A 12,380-nucleotide genomic window follows, 5' to 3' on the forward strand; every position below is an offset into this window, starting at 1 on the left:
TGCTTCCTCCTCTCTCTGCCTGTCTTTCTGCCTACTTGTGATCTCTGTCAAGTAAATAAATAAAATCTTTTAAAAAAAGAAACAAGAATGTTGCTGAAATGGGATTCCTGGGTGGCTCAGTCAGTTAAGCTTCTGACTCTTGATTTTGGCTCAGGTCATGATCCCAGGATCCTGGGATCCAGCCCCACATTGGGCTCCTTGCTCACGGTGCAGCCTGCTTCTCCTTCTGCCTCTGCCTGCCTCTCTGCTCACTTGCGTGCTCTCTCTCTCTCTCTGTCAAGTAAATGAATAAAATCCTTTTTTAAAAAAAGTTGTTGCAATACATCTATTCACATGCAGTCGTGATGTCCTAATTTAAAATGCAAGTTACCAAACAAAATAGTTGGTATAATCTTCTTGAAAAGGATATACCGCGGGGATGCCTGGATGGCTCAGTCCGTTAAGCCTCTGCCTCTCGATTCTGACTCCAGTCATGATGTCATGATCTGGGGGGGTGGATCTCATCCTGGGCATGGAGCCTGCTTAGGATTTTTTCCCTCTCCTTCTCCCTCTGCCCCTGCTCCCACTTGAGCACACACACTCTCTCTCTCTAATAAATCTAAAAAAATTATATACCGTGCACACATTTATACATAACCTATATCTAAAAGAATATTATGAGAGTCTAATGTTTGCTGCAGATTGAATTGTGTCCTCCCCACTCAAATTCATATCTTGAAGCTCTAAGTCCACTGTGACTGTACTTGGAAAGAGGGCTGTTACGGAGGTAATTTCAGTTAAATGAGGCCATAAGAGTGGGGCCCTAATCCAATATAACTAGTGTCCTTAGAAGAGGAATAAACATGCTGGGAGTGGTGGTCACAGAGGAAAGGCCATCCAAGGACACAGTAAGAAGATGGTCACCTGCAAGTCACCAAGAGAAGCCTCACCCAAAACTAACACTGTTGGCATCTTGATTTTGGAATTTCAGCCTCCTGTACTGTGAGGAAATAAATTTCTGTTGTTTAAGCCACCCGGTCTGTGGTATTCTACTATGGCAGCCTGAGAAGACTAATATGGTGTTCATTTTGCTTCTCTCTTCTCTGGTTATTCTATTCTGGAATGTGAATACACACACACACACACACACACACACACACATATATATAAAATAAATTTTTAACTATTCAATTATTTAATATTTTATGTCTAATTAATATAAATATTAATTGAATTTAATATTTAATTTATATTTAATTTATTTGGTTTATTCTTTAGATTTATTAATTTTTCTCTCTTTTCCGATTATTCTATTCCGGAATGTGAATGTTTATTTATTTATATTTAATTTAATTAATTTTTTTTTGTAGATAGGCTAGGCTTCACTCCAGGCATGGAGGCCAACATGGGACTTGAACTCATGACCCTGAGATCAAGACCTGAGCTGAGATCAAGAGTTTGACCCTTAACCAACCAAGCTACCCAGGAGCCCCTGGAAAGTGGATATTTTTAATTTTGAAATAACAAATAAATTCCATTTTGAAAAAGGTAATTGAATCCGATTAAAAAAAAAAACAGGAAACACAGAATTGTTTATTAAAGAATATTAAAATGGGGATTCATAGGGGCGTCTGGATGGCTCAGTCAGTTAAGCATCTGCCTTTGGCCCAGGTCATGATCCCAGGGTCCTGGGATGGAGTCCTTCATCAGGCTCCTTGCTCAGCCGGGAGCCTGCTTCTCCCTCTGCCTACCACTCCCCTTGCTTGTTATTTCTCTGACGAATAAATAAATAAAATCTTTTTTAAAACTTTAAAAAAATAAAATGGGTATTCATAACATATCTAGCCTTTTTGCTTGTAGTGTTTTGTTTCGTTTTGTTTCAGATCTCCATACTACCACACCTCTCCAAACTAGAATTCATCCTGGCTGCCAAAACAGCCACCAGTTTTGCTGAGGTGGCTGAAATGGGAATTTAATCCTTGAACATATCTTCTAACCTAATAGAGTATGCCTTTTGCTCAAAACTGTGCATTACATCAGAAGGCATTGGCATTAAAGGTAAAATACCACTAGTCAATCCATTCCTTCTTCATGCTTGTTCAGAATGTTATTTACTTCCTCCTCATCATCGGAGGAGGAAACTTTGACTGTGAATATGTCTTATTTACCTCCAAATAAACTATTTACCACTATATAAGCAGAAATGTGCTGAGTTTCAGATTCTCAAAGGTTAAAACCATTCACACAGGAAAAGAAAGAATTAGAGAACTTGGATCCTTTCTTAGTTCTGAGTCCTACCAAATGGCAAAATAGATTCAAAAAGCTGTTCACCAGAGACTTCGACTTTGGATCTACTTGCTCTTCCTGCAGGCCTAGAAGAAAGTTGAGAGAAAGATTAAAACTACTATTGAAACAGTTTCCCCAAATTCAGAAAATCTGGCAGACCCGTTGAAAAGTAAAGGTAAAAGAGTGTGAATGGTAGCCACTGAATATGTTAAGGAATCTTTAATTCTCTGAACAAGAATGTGGGTTGAATAAAAGAGAAAGAAAATGTCACATTTACCAGATGATTAGAGATTGAGCAAAAGAGCTAAAAGTTACATACCTTAAAAATTTAAAAAAAAATGTAAGAATTTAAAGCTTAGGAGAATCATTAATTGTTAAGGTTATTTATATAGTCAAAAGGTTTATCAGTTCAAATAGGAATGAGCTTTGTAACAAATTCCAGTAGTCAGTTTCCCAGATTATTATTCTCATTATAATTATTTGATAAAAGCCAATTTCTCCCTTATGGTTTTGGTCTGTTTAAAAACAATTTTTTTTAAAAATCTTACACGAATGGGATTCATGTAAGTTAAACGTGTCTTTGGCTGAGGTCACGATCCCAGAGCCCTGGGATAGGAGTCCCCAAAGGGCTCTGCTCTGCCCTTCCCCCTGGTGCTCTTGCTTTCTCTCAAATGAATAAAATCTTAAAAAAAAAAAAAAAAACTTACATGGATAACCTTAAAATCATGAGACAATACATATGCATTTAGGGATGTATAAAGTATGACACATATACTTTCTTTTGATGTTAATAATTTGACACATGTATTATGTTTTAAAAATAACGTTAATTTTGGGGGAGGGAAACTATTAATACTACAAATTGGGGTGACAACACTTCATCCTCTGCCAAGAGCCCAAAATATAATTCTGACCACAGGATCCACTGATCAAGCAAAATCAAAGGCTGGTAATTAATACTTTAATCTTCCTCTTCAATTATGTGGAAGAAAAAAACACTAAACTGAAAGTACATTCTGAGAACTTATAACATCTTCTAATTCCACACATATATATATATATATATTTTTAAAGAGTTCTTTCTTTCTTTTTCTTTTCTTTCTTTTATTTGACAGAGAGAGAGGTCACAAGTAGGCAGAGAGGCAGGTGGTGGGGGAGGGGTGGGCGGGGAAGCAGGCTCCGCGCTGAGCACAGAGCCCGATGTGGGGCTGAATCCCAGGACCCTGAGACCATGACCTGAGCCAGAAGGCAGAGGCCCAACGCACTGAGCCTCCCAGGAGCTCCTCCGCACGTATTTTTAAAGTTTAAAATCCAATCTCAGACTTTCCGTTAAAATGATTTTAATGAATTAAGGCTCATCCATAAATTGCAATTAAAGCTTTAGTGAGGGTGGTGGAAAGTAGAAGGGATGAACCCAGTCTTTACCTCAGATAATTGCACTGTCTCCTTCTGTCATTATCAGCTCGGGAGGAGAACCGGAATGTGCTATTTTTAAATATGTTTTTGAAGCAAAGTGTGAAGAAAAGTTTTTTAAAGTACAAACACAGATATAGAAGAACCCTAAAGAATCAGTGTTTCCCAATAATTGGTCAGCAGTTTTAAAGCAAGTATTTTAGGATGCCTAACTTTCTTTAAAGATCCTAGAAGAGGTGGCAACTAGAAAAAAAAAATCAAAACCTGATTAACAACAGAAAGGATTCTATGACTGCAGTCTTATCACAAATGAGTCTCTGAGTCATCTTGTTAGAGTTCACTCCAGCCTCTGATGAGAAAGTTATCCTGGTCCAGTGTCTCCTCATCATTAAACCAGGGACCTATATTTATGTATTCACCCCTGTTCAAAACAGTTTTATAACCTCTGGGGCACATAATAGCAAACTAATTATCATTTTAATCAGTTTTTTTAAAAGATTTTATTTATTCATTCATGAGAGAGAGAGAGAGGCAGAGGGAGAAGCAGGCTCCCCTCGGAGCAGGGAGCCCGATGTAGGACCCAATCCCAGGACCTGGAGATCATGACCTGAGCCGAAGGCAGATGCCCAAACATCTGAGCCACCCAGGTGTCCCATACACCAGTTTTTAAAAACCTTTGGAAGTACAGGTAACAAGGAGGGTAGGTGGGAAGGGTGGGTAAATGACAGATTGGAAACTGGTTTTCACTTAGCAATTACCTTGAGGTCAAGCTAAAACAAACCAAAATTGGAGAAACATGGATATTAGCCCAAGTTACAGGTTCTGGTGAACTTGAAGCAAGTATTCTTACTTCTTTTAAACGCTTGCAGATGCCCCTGAGAGGTCTAGATTTCAGTCACCACTTGCTAAAAATATTCAATCTAGCCCTTAATTCGTTCTGCACATACTCGAAACTTAAACGTCTAGTTTGTTAGACTTTACCCTAGATGCAAGTGCAAAAATTCCAAGATCTTCTCCCAAGACTCAATCTGAGCAACAGCATGAGCTTTGAGCTGTCCACCTCCCAGAACAGGCACTCCCAACACGGGGTCCAGGGATACAGAGAAAAAGGCGCTACAAGGGGGATCCATTCTATGGCCAGCGTTAGGGTAGCTTAAAAGAGTGAAATTTGTCTTCCCGTGCCCTGTGAGGTGCTTCACAGCTATGTCCGCATAAACAGAACTCTTCCAATGCCTGTCATCCTCTCCGACTATGAAAAGGAAATGGGCACTGGCTTCTTCAAGGGGGATGCGGCTTGCCCGGTAGGCTGGGTCCAAGGGGTCCTCCAGTGCTTCTTTAACATCGTAAACCCCTGAACCCAGAGCAGAGATTTTATCTCGGTTAAAATCTGGCAGGATGCATCTACCCCATGAAAGGGAAGTAGTTGTGTGAGAGATGCAGCCACTGATGCTTACAACGGCACCTGAATTTGGGAGAAAGCTAGCCATGGAAAATGCCAACTCAGCCCCTTTGCCAGAACCGATCACTCCAATGTTTGGACCTTTAACCTAGAGATTGAAGAAAAAGAAGACAGACAAGGAGAGAGACAGAGACACAGAGAGAAAGCATGACTGTTAATGGCGTTGCAAAGCCCTAGATAAAGAAAACCATTTATGTACGTATCAGATAGCTTATTTATTCACTTACTTATCCATTCAATAATTCATTCAACAGATATTTGTTATAGATGTTTTCCAGCCCATTAGTACCACTTTTCTTTATTCACGCTCTCCTGGCCCTAAGGACTTAATTTTCAATACATTTCTCTCTACAATCCCACTCACCTTCGGGTGACTTTGCACAAATTTAGCTGCCTCCTCAAAGTAATCTAAATTTCAGTCCTTCATGATTGGAGGTAGATCTTCATAGCCAAAAAATGGCAAAGCCAGAGGAGCAAAACCTCGACAAGCCAGGAGACTGGCTCCAGATTCATTTAATCCTCCATCACCAAACATATCAATCACACCAGGAAAAGGACCATCTCCTATAAACCAGGAAAGAGGATTAATCTGGGATTAGATGACAGGACATTTAATGGACTATGATACCTGGCTAACATTTTCTGAAGCAAATTCTAATTGTATAATTTATATTTTTAAAAATTTTTACTACTTTTTAACTTTAAAAATTGTTTAAGGATTTTTATCTGTTTTTAAATGTTCACCTATTTGCCTTGGGGGGAAAAATCTGTTTTGGCTTAAATAGGTTTATTGTTGTGGTTGAAACAGACACTTGTTTTGGCTATTTTGAAGCTACAAATGTAAGAATGTTTTTATCTTTTTTTCTATGAGAAAATCACTTTTAAATGGAAAAATATATGGGAATTTGCACCAACGATATGGAAAATGTTTTGGTTTGAAGTGTGAATCCTGATTAATCTAAGCAAATAGTTCTGGCAGTCTCTGAGTTGTGACAGTATAATACCTCATTGAAAAAAGGTCCAACTGTAAAAGGCCCTTTGGATTCTCAATGAGCTTAAGATACAAAGTCACCAAAATCCCTAAATAAACAAAGTTTTGCTATTTTAAAGTCTAAGGATACTGTGATATAAAATGAACAATATGTGTGGTGTTGGTGCCAAAGGCAGGCTGTCCCTAGATCAACCACTTTGGCATATAAAGATTCGTTTGAATTCGAAGGAGCTCAGGGGAGTTGCCCTCAGAATATGCCACTTTGGCATGGGGGTGATCTTGAGCTGAAGGCAATCCAGACCCTGCAGCTCAAGAGAAACTTTTGCCCTCCCTTAATGACATGGAAAAATCTAAGTTAGGGGTATTTCCCAGAATGAGGTTTACTACCAGAGAGAAATTTTATCTGAGTGCCATCCATATGGCAGGCCAAAAATCTAATTGCCAAACATCTGGTCTTCTTATTGCCCTGCGAGCTGCACCCCTTCCCTTCAAAGTCCTAGACCCCAAACCTTTTCTCCTTAGTTCAGGATGACATATATACGTCGTTTTGCCTGACTGTCTTTGGAATTTCCACGTCTGTGTGGATTCCCCGTATATAAAAAACTAAGTTTCATTTTCTTCTGTTAATCTGTCTCACGTCAATTTGATTCTTAATCCAGCTAGAAAGGGGACAGTAAATTCTTGCTCCCTCACAGTGGAAAGAAAGTGTCAAACTATTTCCTTCTGATGTCGATGTCATTTCTCTTTCAACATCCCTATAGTAGATTACGTTATTCATGCACCATTCCAAGAGAAGAATGTCTCAGCCAATTCCCTCCTAGTATTTTTCACATATATTCTTCTGTGTTATTCCAAAAAAAGTCCCAGATAAATCTATAAAAACGGATTGAGAGGCAAGAACGTTAGAATATAAACCAAACTAAGAGATCTAAAATTCCAATGCCGAAGGGATTCTAAATTTTAGATTTAGAATCTAGATCTAGAAAGAAATTAAGGCACACACAGCCACCCAAGTGAAAGCCAAGATGTATATCTTTACGTAGTGGTTTTTACAGTATGGTTTTCTTAACATTCAGATATCTTGACATATCTTGATCTGTTCTTTTTAAAAGTAGATCAACCTCAAACATCTCTGGATTCAAGATTACTTTCAGAAAACCTAAAGCAAACCATGAAAAAGACATAACGCATAGGTCCCCCAATTATTCCAGCAATAGATTTTTCCAACCACAGGTTTACAACATTAAAATAACTGAGAATTTGTTAATTTTGCTTCAATTCAGCAATGTGATCCTCAGTATGTAAACTTGCTACCTTTTAGACTCAAAAAAAAAAAAAAAAAAAAAAAAAGGGAGGGGAGCCTGGGTGGCTCTGTCATTAAGTGCCTGCCTTCAGCTCTGGTCATTATCCCGGGGACCTGGAATAGAACCCACATGGGGCTCCCTGCTCAGTGGGGAGCCTGCTTCCCCCTTCTCTCTCTCTGCCTGCCTCTCTGCCTACTTGTGATCTCTATCAAATACATAAATACAATCTTTAAAAAAAAAAAAAGAAAGAAAAAGCCCACCCACCCTCAACGATGAAAATGTTTTAAATCTCTCATTTAAGAGATTCTCAGTTGTTCCTAAGGATCCCCAGAGTGAGAGTAGAAAATAAGCCAGACTAGTTTTTTAAAAACAAAAACCTGTTTCGCTCATTCAGTCAGCCCCTGTTTGCGTCGTGAGTGTGGCTCTCAAAGATTTTGACTACGTTCTGATTTTGCACCATCTAGCTGTGGGATTTGGTTAAGACACTTTAAGCCTCCGTTTCTCATCTGTAAAATAAATTGTTCTTTGATCTATGAGATGAGCAACAGAACAGTTTCTTCATCATGATGAAGGTCTCCAAGCAATCAGAGTATGTTTGAAAATAACAACCAAAAGGTCATCTGGGGGCGCCCGTGTGGCTCAGTGGGTTAAAGCCTCTGCCTTCAGCTGGGGTCATGATCTCAGGGTCCTGGGATGGAGCCCCCACATCGGGCTTCCTGCTCCGCGGGAAGCCTGCCTCTCTGCCTACTTGTGATCTCTGTTTGTCAAACAAATAAATAAAATCTTTAAAAAAAAAAAAAAGGTGTCATCTGTATCCTAACGTAAAACCAGTATATTAAAAAGGGGAACAATGTATGTAATAGGACTTCGGTTACGTTGGAGCTTGAACCGATACAGGTGAAAGATCTGGATCCACTATTCTCGTCATTTTTACAAGGAATAACTGGAAAAGTCAAATGAACACAAAGCTCCGCCTACTACAGAGGTAGACAAAATACTTAAGGCTAGAAACTGTACCGCAGCGTTGTGCTTACTATAGCAAAGATGCTCGCAAGGAATAGCGCGGGCAGCACTAGGAGCCTAAAGGGGGCGGCAGCTGGCAGAAGAGAGGCTCCCGAGCAGATTAAATTTAAATCCCAGTCACCATTTAGGAGAGTGACTGTCCCACCTGGTGTCTGGGGGACAAAATAAAGGAATTAAGGCGCTCGTTTTGGTTTTCTGGAGATAAACTAGCCAGCAAAGCAATCCAGCTTTCCTAAATCGATTTCCCAAATCCATGCGAAGCCCTCTGCCCAAAAGACCTCACGCAGCTGGGGGCAGCAAGAAGACGCCCCGCAGGCGGCCGGCCTGCAGCCGAGCACCGCGCAGCTCGGGCCTGGAGAACCAGCGCTGCACCTGAGCGGAGGCCAGCGCCGGGCCCAGCGACACCGCCGGCTGCCGCGGCGCGCGGTGGACGGTCACCTCCACTTTGAGCGGGCTTTTCATCACGCCCCTCGGCACCTGGTTGAAGCAGGGATCCTCGGAGCCGACCGCCGTCAGGCTCCACAGGAGCCCCATGGGCTCCACGCCCGTGAAGTCGCCGCCCACAGCCGGGGCCCCGGCCAGGGCCAAGCCCCCGCGGCCGTCCGCCTCGTAGGGCGCCAGCGAATGGAAGAGGCGGCCTCGGTAGCTGACGGCCGACGCCCGCAGGCTCACCGGCTCCCTCGGGCCTAAGCCTTCCACTTTAATGTCCAGGAGCTCGTCGGCCAGCCGAGGCTTAGGCGTGACGCTCAGGGTCGCGGACTTCTGGGAGTGAAGGGTCGAGGTGCACAACCCCCTCCGGGGCAGGGGGGGATCCTGGGGGTTCCGAGCACCGCCCGGGCAGCCCTCCACATGACCCCGAGATCTTCGCGGCTTTGGTTCGGACGCAAGACCCGCACCCCGGCGGCAGCAGGAGGGAGAGTCGGTGGTCCCCGGGCGCGGCGGGACGGGGCGGGGCGGGGCAGCCCGGGGTGGGGTGAGGGCGGGGCACCCCCGCGGCTCGAGCCCGGCGGCGCCGGGACAGGCGGGGCCCAGGGCGACATCCGCTTTTCCGGAGGGCAGGAGGTCCTGCCTGGTCCTGCCCCTGGTCCCTGGGGCACCGCTCAGCAAAATGCTGCAAGAAGAGGCGACTTAGGAGGACCCGGGGTCGGTCATGCTTTTGGAGTCCTCGTCGTGGGACGGCTTAAAAGAGGCAGGAGCTCCTGCCCAGCCTGGACGCGGCGAGGGAGAGAAGTTACTGACCCGACAGAATGCTGGCCGGTCACTTTCTTTAAAGTCCCTCCCTGGCCACCAGGGGTGACAATTCCCTAAACCTAGTTGAAGGAGGCTACGTGTAATAATAGCCTTTGGCCAAATTCCTTCCTTGAAATATCTTGGCCTGGGATTCAGACCGCCAAGGTTAAAGCTTAAACGTTGTAGATGAGGCAGCGCTACAGATGTATACGCTATGGAAATAATCGTTGTTGTCTTGGGGCCTGGCCCAAGTATTAAAAATGTGGTTTCATATGCAGAAAAAAAAAAAATACATCATGGCTGTCCTTGTTTTCCAGAAAAAGCCCCGGCACTCACAAAATAAAACCATATTTTTACATTCAAACAAATATTTGCATGCACATGCATATAAAATGGTTCTGGAAGGATATACTCCAAGTGGGTAACTGTAATGAGGCCTGTGAGAAGCCTGGAACTGGGTAATAAGTTAAGAGGGTTAAATTTAATCTGTGACTGTCATGTCCAAGCTCAGAATGCAAGAACAAGTCGAAAGTTCTGGAATCCAGCACCTCTGAGAATCTCAGAGTTGGAAGGCACCCAAAAGGCCTTATTCCCTCTCTCTTAGGATCTTTCAAGTTGGAATCCCCACTTAAATTTTGTAGGATCCATTACTTCTCCCTCATGAAATTTAACTGTTAGGTTTTTTAAAAATTTTTTTAAAAGGATTTTATTTATTTTTCAGAGACAGAGACAGAGACAGAGAGAGCTAGCATAAGCTGGGAAAACAGCAAGCAGAGACAAAAGCAGGCACCCTGTTGAGCAATGAGGATCTTGGGATCCTGACCTCAGCCAAAGGCAGAAGCTTAACGGACTGAGACACACAGGCGTCCCTAAATGTTGTGTTTTTAAAAAGATAAATAGGTACGTTTTTAAAAGAGTTTTAAATATTTTATTTATTTATTTGACACAGAGAGATCACAAGTAGGCAGAAAGGCAGAGAGAGGGGGGGGGGGGAGAGGAGGAAGCAGGCTCCCTGCTGAGCAGAGAGCCCAATATGCTGCTGCTCCATCCCAGGATCCTGGGATCATGACCTGAGCCAAAGGCAGAGGCTTTAACCCACTGAGCCACCCAGGCACCCCACGGGATACAGAACTCTTAGCAATACAGAAGCTCAGTCTTCAAAACCAGAACACAGGTCAAAGCTAGACCAGCAATTAAGAGCTGGGCAGGTACTTCTCACATTTCTCCTACTTCAGGTTAAGATTGATCCTAGGATAAGATCATGGTTAAGCCTATATGGTAGGGAAAGTTCAGGGAGAAAGGGGTGGCAGTGAAGAAAGGAGGGTTGCAAAGTCTGGGAATCCAATAGGACCTGACCAGAAGCTAAGATAATTATTTTGTTGCCAAAAGTTTCCTATGTGCTTTGCAAAACCCCATACATGTTCTATGAATTAGATTTTTATTTTAAAGATTTTATTTATTTATTTGACAGAGACACAGCGAGAGAGGGAACACAAGTAGGGGGAGCAGCAGAGGGAGAGGGAGAAGCAGGCTTCCTGTGGAGCAGGGAGCCCGATGTGGGGCTCCATCCCAGGACCCTGGGATCATGACCGGAGCCGAAGGCAGACGCTTAACAACGACTGAGCCACCCGGGCGCCCCTATGAATTAGATTTTTTATTCATAGTATCTGGTCTATGATTACTACAATGTTATATTTTGCTGGACTGGGCTCATTCTTCACCACTGAGATGTTTATGGAAGAACGTCTGAATTCGCTGCCAGGCATCTACCTGTGCCCTTGACTGAGCCTTTGGCTCACCTCCATGGACCATTGCTTGGCCTAACACTCTATGTACAGAAGCTCTGCAAGGAGGAAAGTAAGGTGGATCAATGCAATGACCAGCTCCTGGGTAGCAGATTATCTGCGGTCTGTCTTTCCCATGGGCTTGTAACCGTTCAGAGGCTATCTGAGCATAGACGTGACTCTTCCAGGCTTGATCATCCATGCCAACAATGAACAGGAAGGGCCCCTGGGCCCTTTCCACTGGAATAATACTTGGGTGATTGGGTTCTTCCAGTGGGTTGTCCAAAACATCCACAAAATGCAAATGTCCCGACTCATTAATTATACATCTCCCTAGGTCACTGCCAAGACTGGGAATAATCATATCCTTGTAATGCAGAGGAGCTATTGTGTTGGCCACACAGGAACTGATAAGGACCGTGGCTGTGATGCCCTTCAAGAAAGAGGCCATTGAGAGACACAGGTCACCCCCTTTGGAGAAGCCAAGAAGCCCAACATTCGGGCCTTTCACCTGAAGAAGAGAAACAGAACAAGCCCAGAATTTGTAAGTGGAGGACATAAATGGTGATTTTATATACTCTAGGTAGCTTTCTTAAATGTCATTCATTTTCTTTCCTTATGCAATAACCCACAAAGCTCAACGGTGTCTTGTAGGAAGCAAATCAATTGATTTCCTAGTACGCAGGCCTTCCACTAATATTCATGGCGACTGGGTCAAGAGTACACACGGAGACCCATACACCCCACATCTAAGTGTTTAAAAGTTATAAATCAAATCAACAAACTTTTCGAGTATATTTTTGGCTCCCACCTTCATAAATATACCTCCATAAGAGAAAATCTGAAAGCTTGGGAGTCCTTGAAGTTCTGTACTGGGATGTGGCCTGGGGGAAAGCCAGTCCAGTCCTCCA

General features: G+C 43.0%; 3 protein-coding genes across 7 annotated transcripts in view; all 3 read right to left on the reverse strand.

Annotated features, from left to right (window-relative positions):
• Positions 1-12,380, reverse strand: part of DNAL1 (dynein axonemal light chain 1) — a 74,864-nt gene that overhangs the window by 40,487 nt on the left and 21,997 nt on the right. The gene's annotated exons all lie outside the window — the stretch shown is intronic.
• LOC125103710 (acyl-coenzyme A amino acid N-acyltransferase 2-like) lies at positions 188-9,141 on the reverse strand. Of its 2 annotated transcripts, none has more exons than XR_007128475.1 (2): positions 7,697-9,141; positions 188-1,096 (listed from the first exon to the last, which is right to left on the reverse strand). XR_007128475.1 is itself a non-coding variant. In XM_047735473.1 (2 exons), exon 1 carries the CDS (start codon positions 8,987-8,989, stop codon positions 8,735-8,737), a length of 255 nt encoding a protein of 84 aa, XP_047591429.1. In that variant the 5' UTR covers positions 8,990-9,141; the 3' UTR covers positions 6,557-7,001; position 8,734. The 2 variants fall into 2 exon arrangements, 1 of the variants encoding a protein (XP_047591429.1); XM_047735473.1 differs by lacking the exon at positions 188-1,096 and adding an exon at positions 6,557-7,001 and having other exon boundaries at positions 8,734-9,141.
• On the reverse strand, positions 10,688-12,307 carry LOC125103708 (acyl-coenzyme A thioesterase 6-like). Its single transcript, XM_047735472.1, has one exon. The coding sequence runs from the start codon at positions 12,026-12,028 to the stop codon at positions 11,396-11,398; it is 633 nt and encodes a 210-aa protein (XP_047591428.1). The 5' UTR covers positions 12,029-12,307; the 3' UTR covers positions 10,688-11,395.

This window comes from Lutra lutra, chromosome 7, assembly GCF_902655055.1.
Source record: "Lutra lutra chromosome 7, mLutLut1.2, whole genome shotgun sequence".
NCBI lineage: Eukaryota > Metazoa > Chordata > Mammalia > Carnivora > Mustelidae > Lutra > Lutra lutra.